At 40.1% G+C, this 17,015-nt stretch overlaps 1 protein-coding gene across 1 annotated transcript in view; it reads right to left on the bottom strand.

Annotated features, from left to right (window-relative positions):
• Window positions 1–17,015, bottom strand: part of LOC122816787 (dynein axonemal heavy chain 8-like) — a 9,517,065-nt gene that overhangs the window by 670,155 nt on the left and 8,829,895 nt on the right. Inside the window, 1 exon segment of the mRNA XM_044089814.1 lies at window positions 1,845–2,086. Coding sequence (XP_043945749.1) covers window positions 1,845–2,086 — 242 coding nt within the window.

Raw genomic sequence — 17,015 nt, 5'->3', positions numbered from 1 at the left:
TGATCTCACTTGCATTGAGTAAAAAGTCTCACAAGTCTTCTTGTACAGAAATTTATATGTAATGTTGAAGCACGTCGTGCCATTCTATTAGCTTTCTAAACAGATTAGAGTAACATTTAAAAGTAGTCTGTGATCATGTACCTTTGCTTCCCTTCCTGCCATTTTTGCCTATGTCAAGAATCTTTAAGCCAAAGCATTAATTGCTTTCGGTGATATAAGTTACTAAACTCTAAAATCACATTTTATAAAAACGAATACACTCCCAAGTCCGATGAGGCAGATGATTCACCTGCATGCGTTTCTATGGAAACAGAACAGTTGTGATTATAGGCTGAAGTCATGTAAGATGTTAGTGATCGGTATTTCTTTTCGTAAAGTGATTCATTTATGTTTACATTATGTTTTCTTAATTAAAGTGTGCTAAAACGGATTACTATCAAAGGTTGCAAAAAAGAGATAAAGGCTTCAGGCTTTATTGACCGCCATAAAAATAGGAGCAACTCAACATCTGAGCGAAGGTAAAACTTAACAATAAGAAATATAAAAGTGGTTACATGTATTATTTTAGCCAAGTATGGATGAGAATGAAGATGCAGAACTGGCACTCTAACAAGCGGTTAGCTCTAAAGTGAAAATCCAATATAAGTCAGAAAGGAATGAAAAACCTAAGACTAGTTCATCCTGGGAACGCAAACAAGACTGGAACTGCGGAGTTAAAGGATGTTTAAAAGTAAGATGACACCGTGGGTGGGAATGAGAGTGACGTGTTAAAGTGGGTGTGGCTTCTGCAACTTAAAAGTGGACCCGAATTTTAAACACTGGGATTGTCCCTTTAAACAAACATTTTTACTTTGTGGTTCCTCCTTTGGTTCATATGTAGTTATCTCCTTCTACTTGCTATGGCTCAAAAGACAAAGTTTTGACATCTGGGTGAAGCAAAACTTTTAATATGCAAGTGAAAAGGACCTTAACACATTAAAATAAAAATACACACTACTATCAAACAAGAAAACAAAACAAGGAATATTCAACAAGAAATTTGCCTTTCACACACATCACATTATTCTATGACTGTCAGTGTGAGTGATCTTTCCCAGAAAACATAGAAATGTCTGCTTTCTGCTTAAATTAAAATTATTGTTTCTAGCTCCTTTCACAGTTCCCAAGTAATTACCTGTTATAATTTCCATGACTCACAAAGGGGCATAGTGTTGTCTTCTGTCATAAGCAGAGCTTTTACTAGCAGAGTTTACATGACTTTAAAACACTGCAATAAAAATACAGACTGCAATCAAAATAGAAAACAATATAACAAAGACAAACAAAGGAATCTGACTTTCCCACACAGCAATCTATTCTGTGGCAGAGTCTGTCTGAATTAAGTTTCTCTTGAAAACCTCAGTGTTTTCATTTCCCCTTAAAATAAAATTTTAGTTAAATAAAAATTGTAACCCAAAAGGTAGTATTAAAGGTAAAGGCTTGCTTCTGGAAGGACAAAAAAGTTTTTGTGCTTGACAGGCAATGCATTTCAAAATATACAAGTCTTCATACGTATTTTGCCACAGATCCTAATACTGCACTTAAATTTATATCTAAGTAAATTAGCAATACAGTGTAAGTCCCAGTTCCTTGTTTTAATACTTAAAACTTGTGAGTTTTCGCATCTTATATACATGCAAAATGTACAATCAGATTCTTTGAGGCTGAGGAGTGAGGATCAAAGAACATTGTGTTGAAGTGATTTGCAGTTTAAGACTCTTTTTATAAACATACATGAATATCTGATAATAATATTATTTCAAAAGAACAAAGAAATTAGAAATGAGGCCAGTTGTTATACTCACTTTTAATATTGGTTTCCAACTGAGAGCAGATGAACTGATATAGACCATGCCAACTCTCGAGACAGTAGCAGGAGATGCATTCTCAATATTGTGAACTTCAAAGAGCAATTTACATGTAGGAGCCATGGGAATTCGATCACCATTTGCAAGAGTGAGAGTTTTATTATCATCTAACACAGAGTTTAAATTTTCAATCCAAACTGCATCTACTGGTCCATCCAAAACTATCCAGATATTTTCACCTAAAGAGAAGCACAAAGAACAAGTGAAAATACCTACAGATTTAGTTGAAGTCAGTATTATGTAAAAATTAGTTGGTAAAATTTAGTACTGTTTAGCATAATCTGCTCTGATAAAGCACCCTTAATAGCCTTTTAATCCCAATACACAACCCCCTTGTAGCTCACAAATCAAAGGACTGGACAGTATGGATATGCAATTTCCTAACTTCTCTGTAGCCATTTTGGTGGATATGGGCATCAAGACAATGCAGCAATTCTCTCTTGTTTACCAACAACTACTTATCCTTAAGGAGGCAGAAACAGTATGCAAGAGGTGCACTTACACAATGACACTGGAGGCTAAACCCTTGCATAAAAGTGTATATCAGGTTGTTGAAACCATGCACACAGCACCCACCTTACATAGTACACAACACACACATAGGCTAATGTATGTTGAGATACTTAAAAGCAATCCTCCTAAACAACAAAGATCCCCTAACTCGTTGTGAAAACTATGCCTCAACAAGCCCAAACGACCCCAGAAATCACCACCTAATACTACACATACTGTCACTCTCAGTGGAACCACAAACACTAAACCCCTAAAGCAAGCAAACACAATTCCCAGGACTGTCATAGGGGACTCCCTTGTAAGATATAATGATGCCTCTCTAACCAGGCTGAACAAGGAGAAGATAACTGTTTGTTGCTTATCTGGAGCTCAAATCCACCAAATCATATATGTACTCAAGTCATTATGCCACATCTAGTAGGCATATGCACTAACTGGTCCAGGGTGTTTGAATTTACAAACTCTAGGAATCTACATGGAAATGACCTGAGATGGACTATATGAAGACAGACATTATGGAGCTGTCAGGTTGTGTGTCTCAGGCTGGTATAAGCCTAGCATTGAGCAGCATATTACCATCACTGAGGATGATGCCACAATATGAGCAAAAACATGATTAATTTCAACAAATGACTGTCTTTCTGGTGTCATTCTAAAGAGATCCAGTATTTGTCAACTTGAGAGGACATGGTTAACAGACCACATTGTTTTGCTCCCTCCTAGACTTTGAAATACTGGCTAAAACTTTATCCACTCCTATCATCCCCTTTTTAGTTCGTGCCGAATTGACAAACCTACCGACAAAAAAAATTAACTCAACTGAACCTCAAGTTGTTATTGCTCAATGCCAGGAGCATGAACAAAATCCTACACTCCCTCCACGCCCTCCTTACACTTGAAAATATAAACATCTGTGCAGTTACTGAGATATGGTTTAAAGCAGCAGAGAGTACTCAGAGTGCAAGGTTTCATTCAGTGCCTTCCACACTTTTAGACTAGTAGTTGCACAAAAAAGGGCTAAAGGAGGAGGTGTCTCAATATACATAAATAACGGACATACCTTTAGGGTAATCACACATGATGGCATGCTGGAGTTCCTCCACATGAAGATCACAACAGACAAAATTCCATTCCATATCCTAGCCAGCTAGAGGTCACCCTCTATGTATCAAGAAGCTCACAATGCATATTTAGACCTACTGGAGCCATTTACCATTCAACATAACACCCTACTCATGGGAGACTTTAATTACCCCTCTATAGACTGGGAATCATACACAGCCTCAAATCTACAGGCACAGAGTTGCCTGCACTTCGTAAATACAAACACCCTTAACCAAATGGTGAGTACACCCACTACAGGTTCCAATATACAGGACCTTATGCTTACAAATATGGGAAAATGCTGCACCTTCCCCTCCCCATGTCTCATCCTCCCTGGTAAGGTGTGACCATAAAGCTGTCTCTTTCAAAATCAAGATCAACTACATAATCCTATTAAAACCAGTAACACTTAGAAACAAATCATCACTGCATCTTAATAGTCTGGTAAATTACTTCCCAGTCTGTAAACTTCAATTTATTGCGAAGGTTGTTCAAAATGACCTGTACAAAAATGCATTCCTGCTTTATATCTAATGCACTTCAAATCCTTATCAGTCCAGTTTTAAATCAAGGCACAAGAATGGGACTACATTTGTAGATGTGGTAATGAGCTCTTCATGGCAAGTGATCAACAAATGTATTCTGTCTTGGTGCTACTTGGTTTTCAGTGTCATTTGATACTTTGATCCATGGGATTCTTATTATCTGCTTGAACTTTTATTGTGGTTTTAAAAGTATTGTACTAGACTAGTTTTTATCATACCTCTTTCATTGCTCACAGGGTTCGGCATCTGCAGTTAATTCTTTCACTCACTTCAATCAACAGTCTGCCATGTCTCACTGATCTATCCTAGTTCTTTTGTTGTTCAATATAAGCATATTACTTCTAAAGGAAGTCATTACTGGGGAACTATGTATTATTAGTTATAAGCTGATGTTATTTAGCATTAGCTCTACTGCGGTAAGGAACAAGTGCCACTTTTTACCACTCCTTAAGACTACATGGACTCATCTATCAGTGGTTAAGGTGGAATGACATTAAGCTTAACCCAAAAAATACAAAGACATTGTTGTTCTGTGTCACCACTTGCACTTCATATCTTCCATTGCCTTTTCACGTGATTACATACAAGGACAATACATTATAATTTTGTCACAGGCTCAAGATATGAGCATGATTCTTGATGACAAATTGAGACACAGGGACCAATTGTCATCTGCCATGAAGACATCCTATTTATATCTTTAGAATATTACCCAGATTGGTACCTGGTTGTAGTTGTGAATAATCCATAAAAACAACTGCACGTGATTCCAGTTGCTGTAAGAGCATTCTATAAAAAGATCAATGAAGCCAACACTTGAAAAAGCCAATAAACAAAGCAATATAAAACAAACAAAAATAATAATAATAATGATAATAATTAAAAACTGGAGGAAACAAAACACACGGACTAGTTTTCCTGTGTAAATGAGCCTCTTCAGTATCATAGCAAATTTTATCCAATCAACAATTTTATAGCAATAAGACCACGATTACAAAACACCTGATATAACCATTAGAATTATAAAAAAGTTTTAGTGTAGTTTAATGTATATGCTTAAAGTTTGATAACTTAATGTATCGAATAAACAGAAATATGAAACACACACACACACACATATATATATATATATATATATATATATATATATATATATATAGGCCTACCTGAAAATGCCGAAAGTGCACAACACTGACAATGAGAACATCGACACCGGAACATCGACAATGGAGAAGACTGAAAGTTGAGAATCCCTACGCTGAGAACACTGACATGTTAAGGTAAGTGTGCGGTAGCGATGGACATTAGGGTCAGGGTGTGGGTAAGGTAAGTGTGTGATAGTGACTGACATTAGGGTAGGGTGCGGGTCAGGTAAGTGTGTGATAGTGAAGGACTTGAGGGTTAAGGGCAGATTAAGTGAGTTAGGGTTAGGATGAGGGTAAGGTAAGTGTGTGATAGTGATGGACTTGAGGGTTAGAGGCAGATTAAGAGGGTTAGGGTGTGGGTAAGGTAAGTGTGCAATAGTGACAGACTTAAGGGTAAGGGGTGGATTAAGTGAGTTAGGGTTAGGGTGCGGGTAAGGTAAGTGTGCGATAGGGACGGACCTTAGGGTTAGGGTTAAGGTTAGTGTATAGATAGTTGTGTATGTAAGGTTTAGTGTAGGTTTGTTAGGTTTTTGGTGTGCTTGTGTTGTGTGTGTGTTTTCCAGGAAAGGTATTTGTTTTGTTGATTGTCGGGATTGTGGTTTGTCGGGCATGTGAAGTTTCGTGTTTTTGAACTTTCAGTTTTGTCGTGTCAGTTATTTCGTTGTCAGTGTTTTGGCGTGTTGGTGTTATCAGGTAGACCTATATATATATATATATATATATATATATATATATATATATATATATATATATATATATATATATATATATATATATATATATATATATATATATATATATATATATATATATACACACACACGCACGCACGCACGCACGCACGCACACACACACACACACATATATATATATATATATATATATATATATATATATATATATATATATATATATATATAAAATCTGAGCCATGTTTGAACAACACAGCAGTATTAATGACCCAGTAGTACTCCAATTCATGAGCTCAGCCTCTAGCATCTTCCTTAAGTCTGTCAACACCAGTAAAAACAAATTAAATACTCTTGTGTTACAGTATAAGCCTATACAAAGTGCTTACATTCCACTTCCCTCTAACAGCACTTAAATACTCATCAGCCTTTTTAGCATATATAGATTTTGCCCCACATAAAATGTACACTGATACTGTACACGATATATAACTTGCACAGAAGTGCACAATGCAGACTAACAGAAAACATGCAGTGCTGAAACTTGTATATACAATATAAGAAAGTATGATTGAGTGGGTAACTTACCATTATGGTAGACATTCAAACAGATTATTGTCACTGCATTCTTAATATCTGGGGTTTTCTTCATAAAGGTCCATCCAGACAGCTTTCTAAAGATCAGAATCCTTCCCCACAAGCCATATAGCTGTCCTAGACAATGTGCCAGCCTGACCTCATAAGGGGTATGCAAGTCCACAGCATTTTCACACCTTCCTTGTTTTGAAAAAGAATAAATAGGCTAGCAGAATAACTTCCTAAGGAAAAGACAGAATCCTAAGACAAAATATTAAAGACAGTTTTTTTCTTTTTTTTTTGAGAAAAGAAAAAGTTTTAGGGTGAGGCGAGAAAGAAGTTAAGGAATACCCCACCGCACCACAAAGTAAAGCTTCAAATGTATACCCTGAAAGGGGGTGGAGGGAAGGTAAAGATAATGCAGCAGTGATTATTTGATCACCTACCATTATGTTACATTACATACACAATTGTACTATGTTTTTTAGATCACTGTTGCAGTATTCTTAGCAAGCAGGATTATACCCAGACCTAGATCAGAATGGGTGGAGTAAGTTGGTGCTCTTTTAAAATTTAGGATGCAATGGAGGAACCCCTTAGCAAATCCAGTTTTTGCTCAAGACTGAACATCTGTTTTTTGCTCTTTTAAAATTTAGGATGGAATGAAGGACACTCATAGCAAATCCAGTTTTTTGCTCAAGACTGAAATAGAAGTTATGTTCTTACCATAACGTTCCATGTTAGTTGTCTTCTTCTCGCCTTCTTTCTTGCTGGATGGGTTCGGAGCCGATCCTCGGCTCCGACTCGGCCACTCTAAAAGCTTGAGAGTTGGTTCCACCGGCTCAAGGCTCCCCTTATATCCCACAATGCTAGGCGGTAATACCTCAGATCTCGTTTGTAAGCTAGGCCCAGCCAAGAAGAAATCCAGAAACACTGGAAAGGGGAAACCCACCTCTATAAAATGACAGAAAGAAGGTGACCTAAAACCTGATGAAGGAATATATACATAGTGCAGTATATACATATATACAATAGAGGTGGTAGGAAGAAAAGGTCACAATCAAACTCCTCTAGGTCTGTCCAGGCTAGGGGGAAGGAGAGTGGGACGCAAGAAAGAAGGCGAGAAGAAGACAACTAACATGGAACGTTATGGTAAGAACATAACTTCTATATGTTAAGTTGTCCATCTCGCCTTCATTCTTGCTGGATGGGACCGCATCCCTAGCACCTTGTCCCGGGTGGCCTATCGGAACAGACTCTTGAGTACAGTGGAACCAAAGTTAGCTCTGTGTCTAGAAGCTAAGTCCAACTTATAATGAGAAATGAAAGTGTGAGGAGTAGCCCATGTAGCTGCTGCACAAATCGTATCAATAGGCAGCCTGTCTTGGAAAGCTATAGAAGTAGCCAATGCTCTAGTTGAATGAGCCTTAGGTTTGTTAGGTAACTTTTGATGCCTAATCTCATACACAAAGGAAATCAAGGATGTAAGCCATCTGGAGAGTGATACTTTCGAAACTGGAAGGCCCTTTCTGCCTTCTGCATAAGAAACAAACAATTGGTCAGCTTTTCTGGTCTGTTTGGTCCTATCCAAATAATACCTTAATTGTTGATGAACATCTAGCCAATGTAATTTCTGTTCAGACCTGTTAGAATAGTTAGGAAAAAACACAGGAAGGTCAATGTTTTGATTTAGGTTTGTCGCAGAGGCTACTTTGGGTAAAAAGGATGGGTTGGTCCGTAAGGATACCCTATCCTTATGAAACAAAAGATATGGTGATTGATTGCAGAGTGCATGAAGCTCCAAGACCCTTCCAGCCGAAGTAATGGCTACCAAAAAGAGTGTTTGCCAGGATAGCAATTTCATTGAACAGGAACATGCAGGTTCAAAAGGGGGAAGAATCAAAGATGTGAGAACTAAGTTAAGGTCCCAAGAAGGAGGAGGATTTCTTATAGGAGGCTTGAGAAGAAAAACTCCCTTCAAGAAGGCTTTGCAAAGCTTGTGAGACATGATGGCAGAATCCGAGATGCCCACATGAAAGTTAGATATAGCTGCCAATTGAACCTTAAGAGTAGAAGGAGACGAACCTGCGTGGAATAGTTCGGCTAAAAAATCAAGGACCGATTGAATGGGAGCAGTGAAAGGATCTATGTCCCTTCCTTGTGCCCAATAAGAGAAACATTTCCACTTACTAAGATAAATCTTCCGAGTGGAGGATTTATGGGAAGCTATTAAAATATCTCGAACTGAGTGAGATATTAGAGGAAGCCTGGCTAGGGTTGGAATTGGAGGAACCAAGCAGTGAGGTTCAGGGAGGGAAGGGAGCGATATAACTGACCCGACTGATGGGTCAAAAGATCTGGAACTAGGTCCAGATGCCAGGGTTGCTCCAACAGAAGATGGTGTAGAAAAGGGAACCAAACCTGTCGAGGCCAGTAAGGGGCAATGAGGATCAAGGAAGCTTTCTGAGCGATGGCTTTCTGTATCACTTGAGAGATTAGTGGGAAGGGAGGAAATGCATACAGAAGTCCCCGGGGCCAAACTTGGACTAGAGCGTCTCTGCTGGGATGGCCTGGTAGAGGAAAGAGGGTGAAATAATCTCTGCACTTGCTGTTTTGGGGAGTAGCAAAAAGGTTGCAGCAAGGCTGGCCCCACTTCAGAAAAATTTTTTCCAATACTGAATTTTTCAGAGACCACTCGTGAGGCATGAGAATAGCTCTGCTCAATTTGTCCGCAATGACATTGGACTTCCCGGGGATGTGCGTTGCAATCAGAAACCCCTGAGAAGAAATCGCCCATTGCCACAGTCTGAGTGCCTCTCGACATAGGGGGTAGGATCTGGTTCCGCCTTGTTTGTTGATATACCACACTACAGACATGTTGTCTGTCTGTATTGCTATCGTTCCCAGCGGAAGAGAGTCTTGAAGGGCTTGCAACGCTAAAAGCACTGCTCTCATCTCTAGAACATTTATATGCAAGTGGCGTTCGTAAGGTTGCCATATGCCCTGGACTCTCTTTCCCTGATAATGCCCCCCCCCCACCTGATCAGGGAGGCGTCCGTCGTCAGAGTAGCAACCAGAGGGGGAAGGACAAAGGGTCTTCCTAAGAAGAGCTGTTGGGAAGAAATCCACCAAAGAAGATGATTCCTGCATGCTTGCGTTATCACAATGGTGTGGGACATCGGAAGTTGTTGGTATGACCATTGTGTGAAGAGCATCCATTGTAAGATTCTCATGTGAAATCTGGCTAATAGAAGTAGAGGGATAGCAGCTGCCATTATCCCCAGTACTTTCAGGACCAGTCTGATTTTGATTCTGTTGCTGTGGAAAAGAAGAGAGACTAGTTTGTGTATGTCCACTATCCTTTGGTCTGTGAGTCTCGCTGACATGCTGACTGTGTCTAGATTTGCGCCTATGAAGGTAATAGCACGACAAGGCGACAAAACAGACTTTTCGCAATTTATTGAGATACCTAGCTTTCGAAATATGTGAAAAGTGTAGTCTCTGGCAAGAAGCAGAAGATGCTTGGTGGGAGATGTAAGGAGCCAGTCGTCTAAGTATGGAAACACCTGGAATCCTTGACGTCTCAGGTGAGAGGCAACCACTGCCATGCATTTGGTAAACACCCGGGGGGCTGTGGTGAGTCCAAAGGGCAGGGCTCTGAATTGAAAGTGACTGGTTCCCAGCCTGAAGCGGAGGAATCTCCTGGAGCGTCTGTTCATTTTTATATGATAGTACGCATCCTGGAGGTCTATAGAGCACATCCAGTCTTCCTTCCCCAATAGGGGTAGAATGGATTGCAACGTGACCATCCAAAATCTTGTTTTCTTGACAGACTTGTTCAAGATGCTGAGATCCAAGATGGGCCTCCGGTCCCCTGTTTTCTTTGGAACCAAAAAGAATTTGGAGTAGATTCCGGATCCTTGCTGGTCTGCTGGAACTGGCTGAATGGCTCTTTTTGCAAGCAACTTTGATATTTCTAACGCTGCTTGTTCCCTTTGAGTGGGTGGAACATCTGGAAGGGACTTTTTTGATTGATTTGGAATGCGAAAGAACGGAATGGAATAGCCTTCGGAAATGATGGACTGTACCCACTTGTCTTGAGTTAGAGATCGCCAGGCTTCTGGGTACAGTGATAGTCTTCCCCTGACTGCCTCCGAAGGTGGACAGTCGGGCAACACCTCAGGGATGCTGAAAGGGCTTATCGGAAAAGGTTTCTCGATTGCCCTGGTTCTGCGGACCCCCCCTGCCTCTAGGGCGGCGTCTAACATTATTGTTCCCCCCTCTGCCTCTAGAGGGGAATCGACTCTGTGCGTCAGGCAAAGCCCCTTGAGATTGCTTGCGGAACCACATCTTTCCACTTTTCTGGCCCTTGGGGTAAGGCCTAGAAGGAGTAGAAAAATGGACTCCGACGGCAGAAAGAGTTTTGCCATCAGTCTCGCACCTTGTCAGGGTTTCTTTCACTTGAGGACCAAAAAGGGACGATCCATCAAACGGGGAATTAGTGAAAGACGTCTTAAAGGGGTCCGCAAAATTGCATAGCCGCATCCAGGCATGCCGGCGTAAGGCCACACCTGTACCTGCGGCTCTGCTCGCTCCATCAGCCGCATATGAAAGAAGGCGCATGGAGGAGTTAGCTATCGAATTGAGGGTAGCCAGCTGAGCGTTCATCTTGTCCTGAAAACCCGCAGCTGTTGGATCCTTTAACATCTCACTCGCTTCCTTGATCAAGTCTCTTTGAAGACGTGTGAAATGACAGAGGTAGTTCAGCGAATGCATTGAAAAGGTCGCTGACGAAAACATCCGCTTCCCGTACCTGTCCATAGACCTAGATTCCTTGTTAGGGGGATGGACAGGCACTGAAGGATCAGCTAGTTCCTTCTTGGTGGCAGCAGCTACCACCATAGCATCCACAGAAACTCCCTTAGTCAGAAATTGCTTGTCTGCTGGTGCTGTAATAAACTTTGAAGGTGTCCTGGGGGTGGGGTCCACAGAGTCAGGAGCCGTCCAAGCCTTTTTTGCTACCACCTGCATAAGGGGGTCAAAGGAGGGGGGACACCCAGGAGGTGGAAGGGCGAGAGCCGAACGCCTCAAGATACACAGATTCATCCTCCGAAGGGTTAAGGGCTGGCCAATTCCCTCTCTGTTTTAAGATCTCCAGGATGTCTGCAAAGGAGACATCTTCAGAGGGGGAACGGGGGGAACCTTCGGAATCCTCTAAATCTGTGTCAGAGGTGACAGACTCAGGTGAGTCTGTGTGCTTCCTCTTGCTCTTTCTCTTCCTAGGGGGCTCCCCTGCCAATTCAGGAGAGGCCTCGGAAGAGGATGAGATCCCCACAGGGGATTCTTGAGGAGCTGGCTCTCTGCAGTCTGGGATGAGGGAGTGAGTAGAAATTACCTGAGGCACCGAGGAGGGAGGGGCGGACGGAGCCGACTGTGGAGTTGAACCAGGTTCCAACACACTCCGCATGACCTCGAAAACACCCCTGTCAGGCAGAGCCAGAGGTCCTCGCTCCGAAAAGCTGAAAACCTCCCTCGGCACCGACAGTGATGGCTCCGAGGCCGATGTTGGAGCCAAACTCACCAGCGCCGAAGCGCCGAGAGGGAGAGCGGGGTCGGACAAGGGTCCGATGCCACTCACCCCCTCAGAGCCGACGAGGGAAGTCCGGCGCCGAGATTCCTCCAAAGAAGAAATCGGAGCCGACGATGGCGCCGAAGACAATTGTATCGGCTCCGACGCTACCACAGTCTCGGGTCCGAAACACCCCGGCTCCGAACTCAAAGGAGTCGGAGGAGGAACATTTTGAGAAATAGGATTAAGCATCGACTGATGAGTCGGGCTCTGAAGCATTTGGGCCAGTGCCTCGGACTTAAGAAGTCGACTCACTACCCTCTGAAGGTCATGGTCAGAAAGTCTCGATGACCTAGAGGAGTGAGATCTATGGCTCCGTTCAGACAGCAAGGGAGATGCTGGAGCCGAATGAACGGAGCCAAGAGAAGGTGACCTAGACCTCTTCCTAGTTGTCTGTTCCGATAGTCTTATCGGAGCCGACTCAGAGATTTCCAATACCTCGGCTCCAGCCGGAGCCGAGGGAACCAAAAAAATAAGAGTTCGAGTCTCATCGGCTCCAGCCGGAGCCGATGTTGTAGCAGACTTCGACGTCTTAGGTGTCGACTCAGATGCTGGAGCCGACGATCTAGAAGCCTTAGAAGGTTTACCCGAAGAAACAGTCGGGGGACCCTCAGGTTTTAATAAGCCTCGTAAAATGAGCTTATTTTTTCTTTCCTGCAGGACTCTAGGGCTGAAGCCATGGCATACATCACAAGAGTCCTGCAGGTGTAAAGGTCCCAGGCAGTACACACAAGAAGTGTGACCGTCTGTCAGAGACATCTTCTGACAGCACGAGTCACACTTCTTGAAGCCTGAGACCTTCGAATCCTTAGACATTTTAAGGAATAAGTGCAATCACACACAAGCACAAACACACCGATTACACTACTCACTAAAAATAAACTAATAATTTTAAATTAATAAAATCAGATAGTTTTAAAATCCCTACAAGAACACATACACTCCACTACAAGGAGAGGATGGAAGGGCCCGAAGGCCTAAGGGAAGAACATATAAGTTCTTGTGGTAAAGAGGGTGAAGAACAAGAAGGAAGGGATAAAAATCCACTAAACTAAGGGAATTCTAAACAAAAGACTAATTTAAAAGGGGTTTAATAAACTTTTAAACTGTTTTTCTAGACTAACCTGAAGCCGGTTGAAGCAACACACCTCGATCGCTGTAGCGGCAAACGAGATCTGAGGTATTACCGCCTAGCATTGTGGGATATAACCAATATACCTTCGGTACCACCAATGAGCGTAACACTTCCAGTAGACACCACGTAATATCTTTCAAACCAAAAGTTTAATCCACATAACGCCAAAACATGAAATACAAACGGAAAAACACAAGGACACGATAAACACGACTTCCCAGTGCTGTAGTAGTGCTGGATAGAACAATCAAAGCAACTCTAACTTAGCACCGGAGGACATAAAAGACGCCAATAGCAGTTTAGCGCTTTCAACCAAAAAATACTGGTCTTCCTCAGAACTGCATATGTAAACAATCTACCAGTTTATAAAAACTTGTTGGCGCCAAAAATTGTAAACCGCCTTAAAGGCGCAACACCAAAAAACACACATAATATACAAAAATATATAATATATAATGTAATATATGGTAATACCCGCTTGTTTTGTACTCAGAAACATTGATATATTAAAATTAAAATCACACATATTGTTCTACCGATAAAAAATAGTCGTAACTGAAAAGTTAGAAACAACACAACATACGTTAAAAAATTGTGTAAAACCTGATGTGTAAAAAAATCTTCATAAATATACTCATAATATGCTCATGAGTATACCACACAAATAATTAAGTGACTAATCCTATGAAAAAAAATATATATATATGGACTAAATCTATAAAGGTGTTGAATATATTAAGTGTATGTGGGCTAATGCTATTAAGGAAATATAAATAAGCAAGTTAGTTCAGTTAAAATAATGATGATTAACATACACATATTTTTTAGAATTTATTTGTTCAACCATCATCTATTATACTTTTTTTGAAAAAGTCCCCATATTATACAATTCACAACACATGTTTTATGACAAGACTACGTACACATTTTTAACATTTATAATTAACATATATTGTGCATATATATATATATATTTTCTATTAGACAATGGTTTTAACACAATTTTTTAAATGTTTTTGAAATATTGGTATATATTACATGTTAACAATCACTTAATCAATTTCAATCTAGTTCAGCTTGTAATGTCAATTGGTTGTTAATTTATAAAGTGCATCACTACTAAGAAATTAACATTAACACAAATAATTTTGTTTTATACAACTTAATATTCAATTTAATATATTACATTTATTATTCACATCATTTATATTTTTTTATATTACTATTTACATCAATTCATATGTACCATGGTCTGTGTAATACTGGTTTTATTCGTTTATTTTAACTGAACTAACTTGCTTATTTATATTTCCTTAATAGCATTAGCCCACATACACTTAATATATTCAACACCTTTATAGATTTAGTCCATATATATATATATATTTTTTCATAGGATTAGTCACTTAATTATTTGTGTGGTATACTCATGAGCATATTATGAGTATATTTATGAAGATTTTTTTACACATCAGGTTTTACACAATTTTTTAATGTATGTTGTGTTGTTGTAACTTTTCAGTTACGACTATTTTTTATCGGTAGAACAATATGTGTGATTTTAATTTTAATATATCAATGTTTCTGAGTGCAAAACAAGCGGGTATTACCATATATTACATTATATATTATATATTTTTGTATATTATGTGTGTTTTTTGGTGTTGCGCCTTTAAGGCGGTTTACAATTTTTGGCGCCAACAAGTTTTTATAAACTGGTAGATTGTTTACATATGCAGTTCTGAGGAAGACCAGTATTTTTTGGTTGAAAGCGCTAAACTGCTATTGGCGTCTTTTATGTCCTCCGGTGCTAAGTTAGAGTTGCTTTGATTGTTCTATCCAGCACTACTACAGCACTGGGAAGTCGTGTTTATCGTGTCCTTGTGTATTTCCGTTTGTATTTCATGTTTTGGCGTTATGTGGATTAAACTTTTGGTTTGAAAGATATTACGTGGTGTCTACTGGAAGTGTTACGCTCATTGGTGGTACCGAAGGTATATTGGTGGTTTGCACTACAATTTTTGTTTGGTTCAGATTGTGGGATATAAGGGGAGCCTCGAGCCGGTGGAACCAACTCTCGAGCTTTTAGAGTGGCCGAGTCAGAGCCGAGGATCGGCTCCGAACCCATCCAGCAAGAATGAAGGCGAGATGGACAACTTAACATCATTTGTTTTGTAGACTATAGTTTGATGTGGGCTGAGAACCAAGCAGCTGCATCAAGAACTGGTTTTAAAGTCTACCTCTTGTATTGCAGCCCCTGAAGTAGCTACTGCTCTGGTAGAGTAGTTTTTAACTATTCCCAGTAGCCACTTACCATGATTTGTATAACAAGAAGAGAACTGTGTTAGAGAGATATTTGGAAACAGTTTGTTTAGACACTAGTATACCTGTTTTCTTCCCAGCAAAGAACACAAACATTTGTCAGATTTTCTCAGGTATTTTGTCTTTTCTAAGTAAAAAACAGAAATGTCTATGATCATCCAATAAACAAAGAATTTCTTCTCTCTTGTTTTGATGGTTTGGAGAGAAAGCGGGTAGCTGAATAGTGTAATTACAGGTAAATTCAGAAACCACTTTGGTATGAAAGAAGACATGGTTCAAAGGTTTACACTATCCTTATGAAAACACAAAAAAGAATGCATGCAAAGAGTCTGCAACTCACAAACTCTTCTAGCTAAGGTTAAAACTACTAACAAGACAGTTTTCCAGGTCACAAACTTCAAAGAATTAGCAGCTCAAAAGGAAAAAGTTAGCTTTTCTAATAAAAAGTTCAAGTCCCAAGGAGGGGGACACACTTTTTCTTGAAGGTATAATGTTGGAAACTCCCTTGAAAAACAGTTTGAACAAATTAGAGTTAGATAAAAGAGGAGAATCCAGTGGCAAAAAAGCAGAACTACCTGAAAGATATACCTTGATATTAACGTACAGTAAGACAGATTTAAGCAACTCACAGAGATAGCAAAGGACAAGTGGCAGCTCTGCTGCATTGGGTTACCGTCCTCTATTTTATAGGTTCATAGATAATCATGTATTCAGTCCAGGAGGCAATTAAGGAGCCTAGCCCAAATCCCCAAATGGCCCAAAGCACTGTCTAGTTAGGTGACTTGTTCAAGGACACACAGCAGGCAAATGAAGATTGAAAGAATCAAACCCTATACCACAGGAAGTATTTCATTAACAGCTCGTGGTCTTAATAATTTGCGCTAACTGCTGGACACCAGACAGAAAATCTTTTCCACTTAGATGCATAAGATTTTTTGTTAACTTATTTAACCACTCTAAAACTTGCAACACATCCCGAGAAAACTGGTGACTGAAAAGAATTAAAATCATGTCATCCATAGAGTGAGCTTCTGAATCTATAATTTGGGATGAGTCAGGGACTCCTTGAACTGAGTTATCAGTGACCCCTTGAGCTGAATAAGTAAATTCCACTAGAGAGGAAGAGACTTGTTACAACCACTGGGCAGTTTCTTGAGAAGAGAGAACCAATACTGTCTTGGCCAAAAGGAGGACATCAGCAGTTTTCTCAAATTGTCCCTTCTTTTGAATCACTTTGGGAATGAGGGGAAAGGGTGGAATGGCATACAGAAACTTCGCCTTCCAGGTTATTGTGAAGATATCTACTGCCATTGCCTATTTGCAAGATGTTTTGGAGTAAAATAGATTCAGGTTCCTTTTTTGTATTGATGTAAGCAAATCTATTTGAGTAACTCTGAATTGATAGATGAGCTGAAGGAAGACTTCTCTAAAATCTATGCTTGCAGATTGT

This window comes from Protopterus annectens, chromosome 1.part1 (assembly GCF_019279795.1).
Source record: "Protopterus annectens isolate FY-2018-M chromosome 1.part1, PAN1.0, whole genome shotgun sequence".
Lineage (NCBI taxonomy): Eukaryota > Metazoa > Chordata > Ceratodontiformes > Protopteridae > Protopterus > Protopterus annectens.
Note: the sequence above shows the minus strand (reverse complement) of the source record. Positions and strands in the feature narration are given on the sequence as shown.